The sequence below is a fragment of the Ammospiza caudacuta genome, chromosome 4, assembly GCF_027887145.1.
Source record: "Ammospiza caudacuta isolate bAmmCau1 chromosome 4, bAmmCau1.pri, whole genome shotgun sequence".
NCBI lineage: Eukaryota > Metazoa > Chordata > Aves > Passeriformes > Passerellidae > Ammospiza > Ammospiza caudacuta.
In genome coordinates, this window is record NC_080596.1 from 54,531,093 (window position 1) to 54,546,561 (window position 15,469).

The following is a 15,469-nucleotide window of genomic DNA, read 5'->3' on the forward strand; positions in this document are numbered from 1 at the left end:
TATGAACTCAAGAGTCTTGGTTGAAATCCAAAAATAAAAAGTACAGAATCAAAGCTATTATTCAGCTATTATTTCAGAGACAGTAGTGAACTACAATGAACGGAAGTTATTTGATAAAATTCTGCAAGCACTGGTAGACAAGTTTTTATTATATCTTACTGGAATGTCACCCAGAGCTACCCCTGTGAATTTTCATTAAATTGTCCCATAGCTATCTATAACTTACTTGCTTTGCTTACTTTCTCCCCTGAAGCTACTAACATGAAGCAAAATGAGTGAAAGGAATGAAGTTACAAAGCATTCATTACTGAGATGCATTTCTACCTAGAAATAGGGATCTTTTCCTATTTAGGAAAAGGTTTCAAATTGGGTGCCCACCAATTGCAGTACATCCTTCATAAACTGCATATCCTTCAGATCCAGTCCTACGACAGATCCAGCTTGATGGGTTTGATGCTTTTAGCTGGAGGCCACCCATAGCAAGTGAGCATCAGCAAATCCAAATGATGACTGCTTCCTGGGAGAAAATAATAATTGAAAAATAAGGGAGGTAAAACTACTGCAACTTCACCAGCTTGATTTTTAACACCCGTGCTCCCTTTATGCTCATCTCCTCACAGGATATATCTCACCCTTCTCTGTGCTGTGCCGGTCTGAGAGTCTCTGGATGTGAGGAGCTGCAGTGCAGCAGCTGCCTGTGCTGGAACCATCAGCTGGAACCACCACATGAGAGCCACCACCTCCACTCCAAGCAGTGCCACCACAGCACCTCCACCCTGAGCACTGCCACCACAGCACCTCCACCCTGAGCACTGCCACCATAGCACCTCCACTGTGAGCACTGCCACCACAGCACCTCCACCCTGAGCACTGCCACCACAGCACCTGCACTCTGAGCAGTGCCACCACAGCAGCTCCACCCTGAGCACTGCCACCACAGCACCTGCACCCTGAGCAGTGCCACCACAGCACCTCTACCCTGAGCACTGCCACCACAGCACCTCCACTGTGAGCAGTGCCACCACAGCAGCTCCACCCTGAGCACTGCCACCACAACACCTCCACCCTGAGCACTGCCACCACAGCACCTGCACCCTGAGCACTGCCACCACAGCACCTCCACTGTGAGCACTGCCACCACAGCACCTCCACCCTGAGCACTGCCACCACAGCACCTCCACTGTGAGCACTGCCACCACAGCACCTCCACCCTGAGCACTGCCACCACAGCACCTGCACCCTGAGCACTGCCACCACAGCACCTCCACTGTGAGCACTGCCACCACAGCACCTCCACCCTGAGCACTGCCACCACAGCACCTGCACCCTGAGCACTGCCACCACAGCACCTGCACTCTGAGCACTGCCACCACAGCACCTGCACTCTGAGCAGTGCCACCACAGCACCTGCACTCTGAGCACTGCCACCACAGCACCTCCACCCTGAGCACTGCCACCACAGCACCTGCACCCTGAGCAGTGCCACCACAGCACCTCCACTCTGAGCAGGGCCACCACAGCACCTGCACTCTGAGCACTGCCACCACAGCACCTGCACTCCAAGCAGTGCCACCACAGCACCTCCACTCTGAGCACTGCCACCAGTGCGTCTGGGCTGTGCTGAGAGATCAGTGCAGCACTGCCTACAGCCCTTAGCACCAGCAGGCACAAGTACCTGCCTTGCCAGAACGTGCCCTTCAGCCCAGCACCCTCAGCAGAGCAGTGGCATGGGCAGAGTGGCTCTGGTCTGAGAGAAGGAGAAAACAAAGTACCAGTAAGACTGAAGACCTGCATGTTCACAATTAAAAATGTTTAGAGAGTACTTTTGCTTCCCTTTGGAACAGTCAAAATGTTTTAAATAAAGGATCATTTGAGTCAATTAAACTTTGTTGATTTTGGGGTTTTTAACATGTTATTCCAAAACTGAAGGCCCTCTTGTTGAAATAAAAATTGGGTTTGGGAGGGGTAGCATAGATGGCCAAGATTTTATATAATTTCTGTGAACTCAGGCAAGACTTACTTTTGTGACTCACTGATTATGACACCTTCTTTTCCTTGCAAGCATAGTTTTTTCTGGAAAACAGATTATTTTCTTGCCTATCTTTAACTGATCCAAATACTGTCAGATGACAGACACTGCACATGCATACTCCTAAATGCATTGCTTCCTTTTTCCAAACCACAACTTCAAACAAAACTCACCAGAATCCGGAAAAGGACAAATACAAAAAAGACAAAAAAGATACTTGCATAGTTATTCTCTTTTTTTTTTTTTTTTTTTTTTTTTTTTTTCCTGTTTAGATTACACAGTTACATTTATGCCTCTGGACTGAAAAAAATTCCAGAGTTGTTTTTGTTGCAACAATATATGCGAGTTAGCCCATTGAAATGAATCCCAACAATCGCACAGAAACAAAGCCAAGGGATTCATGGATGAACGTCCTGGCACACTGGGCATCCCTGCCTGCACCAGCCTGACAGAGACAGGGCAGCCCCTTCTGCCTCTTCTCATCCCTCTCCCTTTCCCAAACACAGTCAGGAAATGCTCGCTGACAAGTAGCAGACTTCAGCTAACACACCATGACACTTTTTAAAATGGAAAAAAAGAAAATGGAAAATACAAGCAAAATTGCCATCAAAGGCAAGAAGCTCATACTCAAAACCAGGAATTCAGGGGAAAAAAAGGGAGGACAACTTCAGTGCTTTTCCTCAGACACAGAAGCTTCCCTTCTCTGACAGCAGACTTAAAAAAAAAATCTCTTACTTAAGAATTTTCTAGATTAGTAAAGTAGACTTTCAGACAAAGAATTTTCAGTATTTGCTGGAAGTAGAATTAAAACAGTGTCCAATACACCAATATCAGATATAAAATTTGCACAAGAAATTAAATTATTATGAGTTCCATAATTTCCTTGAATGTTTATATGCAGGTGAAGACTAAAGTTCGAGGTTTGGATTTGGGAATTACATTTGCTTTAAGACCCATAGTAAGACCTCTAACCTCCACCAGAGCCACAATCTGCTGTCATACAACAGCACAACTTTCTGCATTTCATGGAGAACAGTGCTGGCAAAGCCCCACAAAGAGATTTTTAACCTCAACCCCCTGTCCTCTGTAGCCATGCAGGCATTCTGCTCCCACTTGAAATCAGTTATTATATGGGTATCAGCCTCTGCTTTTGCAAAAGCAAGGTTATGCTTCTCAAGTCAGAGCAACAGTTAAAGCTCTTTGTGCCAGTCTGTGACCCGATGCTGAGCTACGAATTCCTTTGAGTTTCTTGGCCTTTTGGTTTTAGTGGAAAGACCATTTGGAGTTTTTCCTGCCACTCTGGAAATGCAAAGGTCCCAGAGTGGAAGACAATACTTTTCTTCATCCTCAGTTCACAACTTCTCCATCCAAGAGTTCCATCCCTTGTGAAGGAATTCAGATGATGCAGTGCTATCAAGCATTATCAATATATTATGTAAAGCCCTTGACCTGCACTTTTGCTGTATGTATGTATCAGAGCTAAAATAAATTTTTGTAACTCTTACGTATTAATCTTTCCATAGATTTTGCTTCCTCATTATTGGTGAAATAAACCTGAGACACAGCAATGCATGACTGAGGAACTGCAGGTAACAGCTTAATTTATTTATTAAATAATACTGTAATCCACCCAGACATTTGATTGCTCCTGACTGCAGCGCTCTGCAGAGATCTACCAACACCAAGAGGAAAGGAAACCAGGGGAAATGTATTTACAGTATCAGCATGAGGTCTCCTGGGTTTTGTGCATTACATAGAGTATGTGCAGCCACTTTCCATACAGCTTGTAGATAACTGAAGGGCTGGGATTCATCTGAAGACTGTGGAAAAGTCAGATAGAGGTAGAGAGAATTTGGATGTTGGAACAGCATAAGGAAAAAGCCATCACAGAGAACTTTTCCTTTGATGTTCTTTCTGAAACTCACAGTGGGATCAGATCACACATTGCAGAAATCCCTGTCTTATTTCCATCATGAACCAGAGATCATGCAGAACACTCTGGGAAGGATCAATTAATGAAGAGCATTTCTCTCTTACCTTACTCATCCATCCAATCTGAGCAGAATTAAAGAATTGCTTCCCCTGCCTCCACCATGCTGCTCCTTAGCCTGTGAAGTGCTCTGTGAATCACTGACAATGATGCCAAAGCCAAGAAGCCATAGCAGTATTATTTTTCATAATCTTAGCTTGTCAAGATTGATTTCAAAATCAAGCTGTCTTTGGTACTAGGCACGAGACCTCTGAAACCAGCAAAATAGGGTTTCTCTTCAAGTGAGCAAATGAAGAGAATTTTCTTCTCCTCATCAATCAAGAATTCACTAGAGTACTTCAAGTCAATTTTAACATCGGATGCAAGCTCTATTATTAATTCTGTTGTTAAGATAGACATTTTTCTAGGGTAAGGATTGCTGGCAATAATCATCACATATGCACACAACTAAAGAAAAATTCTAGTTAACAGGATTTTAGCAGTAGCAGGTTATACTGGAAATGATCAGAGTGACTATCAAGGTAAAGGATTCTTATAAACAACTAATACCAGAAACAAAAAGCCTCTTAAGGATTTAGCATCTAAATTCTCAAGAATTAACCCTGCATGTCATCTTCTCAAGCTCTGGAAAGGAAAGGAATCTTAAATTCTTTAATAGTAGTGCATAAAAAAAATTCAAGCCAAGCCAATGAAACTAGTAATTTTTACAGTTTCCTATAATAAAACAGGTTTAGCAAAAATAGTTAGATTAGAAGCCAAACATATTTCATATTGCCTTGATGAGTTTCTACAAAGAAAACTCAGTAGCATACCCTGACGATGCCTGCCATAAGCCATAGGAGTTTTGCTTTTGTATAAAGAAGGATCTTGGTTATATAAACAGGCTCTTCACTGCAATAACACAAGTGGCCTATAAAGTAGCATTAAAAATAAGATCAAGTGATGCTTACCCACCCACTGTCAAGGAGCCATAGATGCACAGAATAACCAGGTTGGTAGGGACACCAGGAGGCCTCTAGTCCAACCTTTGCTTTGTGCAAGTGCAGCTCTTGGGTCTGATCAGGCCACTCCCAGCTTTGTCCAGACAGGAATGAAACATTCCAGGGATGGTGTTCTCCCAGCACCTCTGGTCAACCTGCACCCATGTTCATCTGGCATAGTGAAGAAACTTCTTCATATATCAAAGCCATAATCTTTCGTATTTTAATTTATGACAAGTATCTCATTTTCCTGTCACATACCTCGCTGAAGTGCCTGAATCTGTCTTCTCAAAAACCTTCTCACAGGTACAGCGATGCTGCTGCCAAATCCACACAAAGCCACCTCTCCTGAAGAAGCCCAGCTCCATCACACTCTCTCTCATGACAGTATTCCAGCCCAATCCAGCCTGGGGGCTCCCTGTTCAGTTTCCTCTAGCTTACCAATGTCCCTCCCACACTCTGGGCTCCAAAACTGGATGCAGTATTCCAAGAGGGGCCTAGCAAGTGCCAAACAGGAGCAAACAACCACCTCCATCACTACCAGCTCCAGAAGATCATGAAGGAGTAGCCTCTTCTTCTAGCAGAACATCACAGGCTTGTACCCAGCCTGTTTCCCACAGGTTGCCCCAGTCCTTTCCATCAGAGCTGCTGCCCCAGCAGTCAGTCCTCACCCTGTCTCAGGTACAGGAATTACATTTATGCTGTTTATTTTAAGCTGTGGTACATTACTGTTCTTCACATTCTGTCTCAAGGCCACAACCCTTTCACCCACAGCAGTAGTTAACATAGCTGGGAGAATTTCAGCTATCAATTTTAATGTCATGTTCCTGGTGCCATGGTATCTGCTGTACTCATTGTCATCTAAGGGCCTGAGTGAGGCAAGACTTCTGTCTTTAAGTGATAATATTGGAAGGAGAAGAAGAGAAGGAGAAGGAGAAGGAGAAGGAGAAGGAGAAGGAGAAGGAGAAGGAGAAGGAGAAGGAGAAGGAGAAGGAGAAGGAGAAGGAGAAGGAGAAGGAGGGAAAGCTTAGATCTTCATGGCATGCACACAAAAATATTCATATTTCGCCCCATGCAGCTGTCCTCTTGAGTGACACTTTCACTCCATAAATGTCTTTTTCATTAGAAAGTTGTTCTTCTTGGAATGTTTGCAGAAAAGAATGCACAGAATTTTTCATCCATGGATGAAAAGCTCCTAGACTGCTAGATTTTTCCAAACAAAAGATAATGCAGTTTTTATAACCTGATAAGACAAAACATTTTAGAAGCTAGAAAATTCTGCTGTATCAACCTACTATTTAAACTCCATACTTGGAAAAGATTTTACCTTCCTGTCTAGAGCACCAAAGTTTGCCTTTAAAAAAGTAATTTTAAAAAATGTAACTACCAGCAGAACAAGCCCACTGACATGACAGAACTGTGCTAACTGGTCTCCACCACCAACTGCATAACGGCATCCCAGACTGTGTTAAGGTCAGATCTTTCACCTATTTTAAAATTTCAATACTGAAAGTAGAAATTAATTCAGGTTTGAGACTATTAAGAGTTCAGTCCTGCTTTTCCTGATATTATCCCTTCAACACTAGTATTGTTGTTCTGATTATTTTCAGCCCTGTGCCAAGCACTACTTGTAGCATGGCTTAAACAGATCTCATGACAAGGGAACTGGGTTCATGTGTACAGCACTGGAGGTCAACTGCCAGGCAACTGGAGGGGAAAAAATTTCTAGAAGGTGGTAGTCTGACAGGGTCAGAGAGTTTGGGTGGGTTCTACCACCCCCATTAAGTCAATTTAGCTGTCATTCCACCAAATTACTAACTGAGCCAGAATGAAGAGCATCCCATCTGTCCTGCCTGCAGTCCCTGAACGCTGCCCAGAAGGAGATGCAGAGATAGCAGTGAAGAATTCCTCTCCAGGTCCAGTCCCTGTAATCACAGTAAAGCTGTCCTGCATTCACATACATCTAGGGCCTGATACCAACCACACACCTTTTGGTTCTTCATGGTTACCTTACAAACACCATGGGAAGGATTCTTCTGGTCTATACTTCATCTTGTCCACACATCAAGCTACTTGTCTAACATTTGCATACATTTCTTCTAGTGAATACACTTGCTCACTTTAATAAATTAATTCCCAATACATTATATAAAGTATATAGGTAAGACACTCTTCCAGCAGAAGAAAAAGAGCTCAAAAGAAAGAAAGGCTAAAGGCTAAGAAATTTGACCTGCAAACACTGCTTGGAGGCTCATTCAATAACTATTCAACAATATTTGATTAATAAAACCATTCATTTTTAGAGCTTGGTGCAACATTCTGTGCTTAAATGGTTGTATTTAAATACTCTCATAAAGTGGTTCAACTGAAGTCTCTGGAAATGCTTGCTGGAGAAGATGTCTGCTGTATTTAATGAATTCCTATCCAAATAATGGCATGACTGTAGAGGCACCCAAAGGCCTCAGTTTGACTACAGGCACCAGCGTTCTAGGAACTGTGTCAGTGGTCAAATGAACTGGTGTCCCTATTCAAGGATCCCAGGATCAGCTTCACAGAAGAGTAGATGTCTACACATGTTTGGAAATAGAAACACTCCTGCAGGACACAGGTTGCTTGTACACTGAGTGAATCAGTCAGCTTCCCCAATACATTTCACCAAAAGAGCTTTATCTCTGATGCCCCTCAAAGGCCATACTGCATTCTGAAGCCCATATGAACAAACTTGTGTATTAATCAAGTTCCAGGACACTGCTGCAGATACTCCAAACAAGTCCTTCACCATCAGGAAAGATTTTGCTCAATGAATTACCTTCAACTCCTTTTAAGTTACATTTTTGCAGTGGGAACCTCCTCTCTGGTTGAGATAAACCCTATAGAAACCTTGTTTCTAGACTCCCGGCTCAAGCAAATCACATGAAGTTTATTTTCCTGAGTCACTTCCCTGAATTTATGCCTCTCACACTCTTCCATAGACAAGATAGGGCAGGAGGGGCCTGCCTATTTTTCTGTATGTTGTGGCACATCCAGAGGCACTAGGGAATGCACATAGTCCTACAGCTTCTCCTAGAAGCAGTACCACTGTTACCAACTTAAAACATCACCTTAAATACAAAAATCTAAAGGGTGTTTATGCTAGAAGGCAAAAAGAAGACACAAAACACCCAACAAACTTCTCTGGTAGGCAAATTTCTCCCTAACACAAGAATTCTCGTGGGGAATGTATATAAGAAAAAAGCAGCAGATTATTAGAAGTTGATGGGGTTTAGCTTACACACATCTAGAGGGAACGATAAAAGTCAAGCACTGGTCACAATGGACAGAAAAACTCAACCTGTTTATTATTGCCATACAACTATGAAGGAAGTCTTGTTATCAGCTAGCAAAGTTTCTAAGGAATTCAAATCTATGGAAAAACCATCCCTAATTGAACCACGTCTCAGCAGTGAGGAGAGAGCATATTAATGAGGCAAGGCTAGGAGGCACGATGAGGAGATAACAATACCCTGAGGAGTTACACCAGTATTAAATGTGACTTTATTACCGTATTATTCTCCTATGAGTCTTTACAGCAAGAATAACTCTGTTTATACAGATGTTCTTTCAACCACCACCTATTCCAGATTAAACACACACACACAGAACCTTGATATTTTAAGACTGCAGGCCATTAGATTAAATTAGATTTGTTATTTTGCTATAGTATGCCACTAGGCTTTACAAGGTTGATATATTCTTTCAGTGAAACTGAGACACATTAATTGAAATGAGATACCACACCTTTAATAATGCAGACTGATGTAGCTCTCTCACAGGATTTTTCATTCAGTGCCTTTATTTTAATTCCTCTGAGTGCTACTAATAAGGTGCATTTCATCATTAGGAGGGCATTCTTCATTTAAGTAGTACATGCCAAGCTAAACTAAACTAATAGACTAGTTTGCTGTTACAAGGGGGATGCACAGTTGATATTTATGCAAAATTAAGCAAGACTGAACCCTGGTTTTCTACCCAAAGGTATCCACCAAAACTTCAGTGTAATTTAGACCACTCTACACTGCAGCATCCAGATTAAAGTAGTGCTGGCAGAGAAAAAGGAAGGCTTGTGGCACCCAGAAGACCATCTCTGGTGAAAGGTGACAGACCCAAGGAGTAAAAACAGGACCCCTAAGACCTCTGGAGCATGGAACGAAGTTCCTTGATCCTTGCAGATCTAAACACTCATAACTTAATGTCCTGGCTGCCCATCTGCAAGAGGAGGAGAAGCCTCTTTTTCCAGTCCTACCACAGGAGAAATGTACTGCAGACCACGGGGTGGATTTCTGCAGCCCTACAACAACAGTGACAGCCCTCACACAAGGATTTAAACCAGATGAGAATCGAACAAGCAAGTCAGACAACTTAATCATTAGAAATAAAAATGCACAGTAAGCTGAAAGAGTTACCAATCTGTCCATTTCTACTTTAATTTCCTTGTATGGCAGTATTTTACAGCCTATGACAGATTTTAAGCTGTCTTACACTGCTAACATTCTCACTAGCTTGTTTGCTCCATACTACAGGTTCAATAGGTCTCCTTGCAATTATAAAAATTTCTTTTCTTTTCATTTGAGGGAGATGTAATTTTAAATAGTCAGAGGGGAGTTGGAAGACGCAACACACTGGACACTTCCTAACATCTTTAGGCCAGAGAATAAACTGGTGAGAGACAAGTACAGAGCCAGGTGAAGCAGATGGACTTAGTAGTCAGACACACCATGACCCCCATTTCTGCCTTTCATGCAAATTGATAGGGCTTGGCACACTGACTGTTGATACCTTATCATTTCCTATTTTTTAAATTTTATTTCTTTTTAAGACTGACATTGCTTCTCGATAACTTTGCACTAGCATATCAAGTTCTGCAGAATTCCATCAGTTCAAACCATTCAGATTTAGAAGGGTAAGTGCTGACCAGATTTTTGGAAGAGGTAATAACACTCATGCTCCAGAGCTTAAGCCAAACTGGGATTAAAAGCAAATACGATATGTTAGGCAAATTAAGCCACATTTGCTTCACTGGCAGCTTCTTCCTTCTTTCTCTTAGTGGGAGCACCAACTCTGGGCATTGCTGGAGAGGCAGATGCTTCCCTCTCACACCACAGCTGTGGCAGTGCTCCAGGCTCCTGACACATTCCCCTCAGGCAAGGGGACGGCTGCAAAATTAACAGTACATTAGTTCTGTCACTCAGGCATCAAGCAGATGATGCTCTAACATTTGGAGGATGTTAAAGAGGAAGGAGGAAGCACAAGAAGTTATTGACAGCTTCCCCTGTACATATTGAACTCTTGGACTTGCATGGAGGACAAAGAACTTAAAGAGCTCTCCTGCTCTGCTCACCAGGGCCTGTGTAGCACAAGAAGCAGGCATGAGACCTCCTGCTACAGTGAACTGTGGAATAAACTGCCCAAGAGGGAAGCTTCTGCCTGACCCACAAGGTTCTGTTCTAATATACAGGAAGACTTACAGTCCCTTAACTATTATCATGCCTGGAGTGGCTGATGACAGCTTTGTTATCTACAGAGAACTGCTTCACCATTGAGTTCTTGGCTTCATTGGCAGTCAGCAGGACTCATGGTCACAAGGTATGTTTATAGCATATGTATGATGGAGTCACGTGCCTCTCTCCCTTGGTCCTCAGTCATAAAGAAGGCTATAGAGAAACTGCTGTATTCATCTTCCCAAGACAAATGGTGTTTACGTGCGTTTCACTTTTCCAAGCTGCATGCTCACCTTTCCTTGGCACAAAAGCCCTTCTTTTCACATTCATCGTGGTTCCTCTGCCTCTGGTCCTACACCAGCCAGATTCGTATTATGTCAGGGCCAGTTCCCTGAAGACTGACACAGCATTACTTTTCCAATTGATACTGGACTAAAACATCACAGTCTGAAATTCACAGGGCTTCACAGAATCTTAAAGTCACAAGGATTTTTACAACCTTTTGCCTAGTCACTTTCAGGAAAGAGAATCCACTGAGGCTTTCTAAAAGCTGCAGATTAAATTCAAAGCCCTCAGCTGAAGGGAGCAGCTACCCCGGTATCTGGGTTTATGCCACCTTCACACATGTTCTGTACCGGAAATCAGATGGAGAGCTATTTTCAGCGTCTCTATTGGCACAAGCCAAAATATTTAACTGTTAAATTTGACCCACCACCTGCCCATCTTTCCGTTTTACGGCGCGAGGAAACAGCCAGCACATCTATTTTTTCTGCCCTGCTTGAACAGCCAGACTAAATCTCTCTCCTTGGTGGGCCGAGAGACGGGAGCAGGGGCAGCAGGGCTGTCCCCGGGCTGGCAGCGGGGCCGGCCCGCCCCTCCGCGCACTGCGGAGCGCTCCCTGCGCGGCCGCCGCTGCCGCCCGAGGCGCGGGGAGCCGGCGGGGCGCGGGGCCGGGCGGGGGCCGCGGGGCCGGGGGAGCATCCGCGCCCCTCCAGAGCGGCTCGGCGCACCTGCCCGGCTCGTGTTTACAGCCGGGTCCGTTCATCCCAGCGCCGGGGCGGGGAAATGCGATTAGCAGATTAAGTTTGGAAGCGGCGGAAGGGGGGGGTAGGGGCCATCCAAAGGCGCGCACCCTGCGCGGGGCTGAGCGGCGGCTCGCTCGGCCCCGGCTGCTGGCCCCGCAGCGAGGAAAGCTGGGGAGAGCGGCGGGGAGGCCGGGATAGAGATCAACATAGAGATCAACGTGGAATAAAACGCCCACAGTCCCGGGGGGGACAGCGACCGTGGCGGGGAGGGAAGGACACCGGGTTGTCCCGCGGGGCGTCCCCGATGGGGTCAGGCGCCCGCACCCCTGCCATCCCGCGGGCTTACCTCGATCCATTTCTGAGCCTCGGTGAAGGCCAGCTCGGGCTGCGGGGGCTCGGCAGGAGGCTGAACCTCTCCCAGCTCCAGCCCAGGACTGGCCATCTGCAGGGCCCCGGCGCGCCGCGGCTGCGGCGGGGGAACAGCCAGGCACCGAGTCGCCGGCCCGGGGCGAGCCGCGGCCGCAGCGAGGGCACGCCGGAGGCCGCTGCCTGTCTGTCCCTGCCTCTCCCTGCTCGCAGCCGCCGGGGCGGGAGCCGGGGGCGGCGGCGCTCCGCAGCCCGGCTGGCTGCAGCTCGCCTGCGGTAACCTCTCTCCGCCGGTGCCCGTCCGCCCGCCCGCCCTGCCGGCTCGGTCCTCCCTCGGCTGCCGCCCCGCCCGCCCCGCCGGCGGAGCGGAGCTGCGCTGCGCTGTCCTGAGCTGCCAGCTAAAAATAAAACAGACGGGCGAAGCCGCTTTGCCTTCAGCCCATGCAAATGCCCGCGCCGCCGCCTCCCCGCCGCGAGCATCGCATCGGGCGGCGCTGCGGCCGGGGGTGGGCGGGGGACTCGGGCACCCCCGTGGGGGACGGGGACGGGGACGGGGATGGAAAGGCGCTCCCCCTGCTTGGGGCAGAGCCGCTCCCCTCACCCCTGCTCCCGGGAAGGGGGGACTCGATGGCAAGGCTCCCCTGCTCTGGGGGCAGCCAGTCCCCCGCCTCAGCTCTCGGGGGGCACCGAGCCGCCCACGGTGTGTTGCTGTTGGCGGCTGGTGCCTTAAACACCTCATTAATGGATGCTGCTCCGGAGAGCGCCCGAGAACCTCCATGTCCGCGGCGGGAAGGCGCTCTGCCCCTCGCCCGGCCGGCTCTCACCACCTGCCCGAGGCCGGGGCCGCTGCGCCGGGAGCGGGGCCCGGCAGGTGCCTCTGAGGCACTGCGGAACATCGCCCCGGGCTGGCTGAGCCTCGGGTGGCTGCCGAGGGGCCACACCGGCCTGGCTAAAACGCGGGAGGGCCAGCACAGCGCGGGACCGCGTTAGTCTTCCCTGGGAAGCAGAGCAGGCATCAAGGTGTGCTTGAAAATACAAACCATGATGAATGCTTCCCGGTTTTGTCTTCATGCAGAGGAAGAAATCCAACTCTGTCCTGCAGAGACTTGCATGCCTAACTTACATGGTGTGAGTAGTCCCAGATCAAGCAGATGCTTTTTAGCCTAAGGTTAAGCATAGAAGTTTCTAGAAACAGAATTTTTTTTTTTTCACCCAGTCTTTTAAAGACAAATCCTAAAAATCTCCTCTCACGGGTGTTTAAAACATGAGCTAAAGTTGCTTTCTTATATTTATGAAAGCATAGAAAAGTATCTGTGTGCTGGCAATGCAGGTGTGCGAACTTTAACCCCTACTAATAAGGTTTTTTTGAAGGGGTCGTAGCTGGCCACTGCTTCAGCTTGTGATAGGTGTCAACAAACTTTGACAAGAAGCAAACTGTAGGATCTACTTTTCAACGTGCCCTTAGTTTGGGCCTTATTTCCCTGCAGTTCAGTAGCTGGGATTTTAAATCTTGTTTATTTTGAAAGTCAACAAAAATTGCCAACTCTTAAAATATAAATATACCACGAAAGTGTATATATTTAACTCTGTTTCCATTCTAGGAATTTGTCTTTATTGTTTGCTACCTTTTTTTGGTCTTTGTTTATTGCCTCAAATATGCTGGAGTAACAAAGGGCCTAAAAACAGGATATAAGGTTTATAGGGATTTTTGTGAGAACTGCAACTAGACAAAAACTAGATGAATGGGAAATCTAATCTCAAATATTTAAAGATAAATAAGAAGTGTATTTTGAAATACTTATGCTAACAATCTATTTTCTGATTCTTGTAATATTTAAATAACATTGATGTTTATCAGATAACAATTAGATTCATTCTCCTGGGGCAGTGAAAGACTAACAATTTAAAATAATTATCCTACCTCTTTTTTTTATTACTGTGCAATATCAAATGCATGATTTTCCTGTCTGGTGATCTCAACATCACCTCTTGGAGAACTAGAAGAGCTGGATTGGGCTGGGGTAAGCCCTTGTCTAGAAGTGAGGGGTGGACATTCATTTCCCATTTATGCAGTCAAGTTTCATGGATCATTAAAGAAAATGTGCTCTGATACACACTCCTCTTTATGCGCTTACAGTCAAGCACACACAACTTTTTAAATTTGTTAAATCCCCACAGCACCACATGGATACAGAGCTAGTGCAGTCTTTAAAGAGCCCTGTTATGTATTTAGGAGTGTAAAAGAAACTGACTGGCAGTGGGAATCTGGCCACTTCTTTTCTAATCCTAATCCTGAACCAGCTTCTCATTCGGTCAAGTACGAGGCAGCATCCGTACCTCCTGTTCCCATGGAAACACACTTCTAGCATCAGCCCAGCTTACTTTCTTTTTTTTTTTTTTTTTTTAATCACCATCTGCCTGGGGAGTTGCAGGGCTTGCTCTAAGCCCCTTGAATACCAGTCTCAGGTTTTTCAATGATTCTCCTTTCCATGTAACAACCACCCTGGCAACTGTAGAAGACAACATACGAAAACTAGAATGTTAGAAACTCCAGCAAGGTTTTCTCAAGGTCACTCAGTTGCTCCTAACTAGAAAGATTGCTAGAAACTTAGTGGTGGAGTTTTCAGCAGCAAAAACAGAGATTTTTTTCTTGGAAGTTTGTTTCAAAATTCTCTTATTTAAAAGCAAGTGCTTTAGTTTAACATCTTCTTTTCTCTTTCTGGAAAAAAAACTCAAGCCAGCACTTCAACAATCCTTATCAACATGCTCATATCTGTAGAGAAAACCTATGGGTGTGCAGGTATCAGTGTCAAATTGCATATTTTTGTCCAGGTTCAGTTACCCTTTCCAAAAGCAGACTGTGCCTGTGCATAAGTAAAGTAACTGTAGAAAAATGCATAATACAGTGGTTACATGAGAAAGGAGAAACAGAGAAAGAAGGTCTTCTCTGGTTTGCAGGGATCTTTATGGTGCTGTGCACAAATGGAAAAATAGAGGCATTGAGGAAGATATGTTTTAGGTATTCAGCTTCTATTAATTGATTTGGTCTTCTACCTTGTTTAGTTTCCCCTGCTGGAGGAACTCTCCTGTTTCTTTTTGTCTTCAACTAGCATCTAAAATTTTTAAGCCTCTTGAGTAGCAGAGCAGAGGTTCAATAAGGCCTGGCTGCTGTTCTGGCAGGCCTGATCTTATCCCATGGCAGCCATGAGCAGCTTGCTCCAAGGAATCTGTGTCCTCAGCAGCTTCTGCCACACTACAGCCTGTCTCCCTCAATGAACAGCTCTGGTGTTCAAGACCAAGCTCTCAGCAAAACTACTTCTGGATGGCATCTTTGTAGTCTTGCTAGTCTTTCTGGTTGCATTAACCTGACAACAAAGCTTTTCCTTCAAAGCCAATCTGTCACAAATGCTTCCAGCAACATGTCCAACCTCCATTTGAAAAACATTTCTTTTACCAAAAAGCATGGCACAGAGAACAAATGGGTGAAATACCCAAGGATCATTTATTTCTATTCTATTTTACCTTGCATGTTTATCTTTTCTTTGTGAGCTTTTACCAATGTGCCTTAAACCAGCAAGGCCCCATGGCTGTTTAAGAAAGAA

At 45.5% G+C, this 15,469-nt stretch overlaps 1 protein-coding gene across 1 annotated transcript in view; it reads right to left on the bottom strand.

Annotated features, from left to right (window-relative positions):
• LIMCH1 (LIM and calponin homology domains 1) overlaps window positions 1-12,093 on the bottom strand; it is a 174,895-nt gene extending 162,802 nt beyond the window's left edge. The window contains exon 1 of the mRNA XM_058802919.1: window positions 11,848-12,093. Within this exon, the coding sequence (XP_058658902.1) occupies window positions 11,848-11,943 (96 nt within the window). The 5' untranslated portion in view covers window positions 11,944-12,093. The remainder of the gene's footprint in view (window positions 1-11,847) is intronic.
• Between the last annotated feature and the right edge of the window lie 3,376 nt (window positions 12,094-15,469).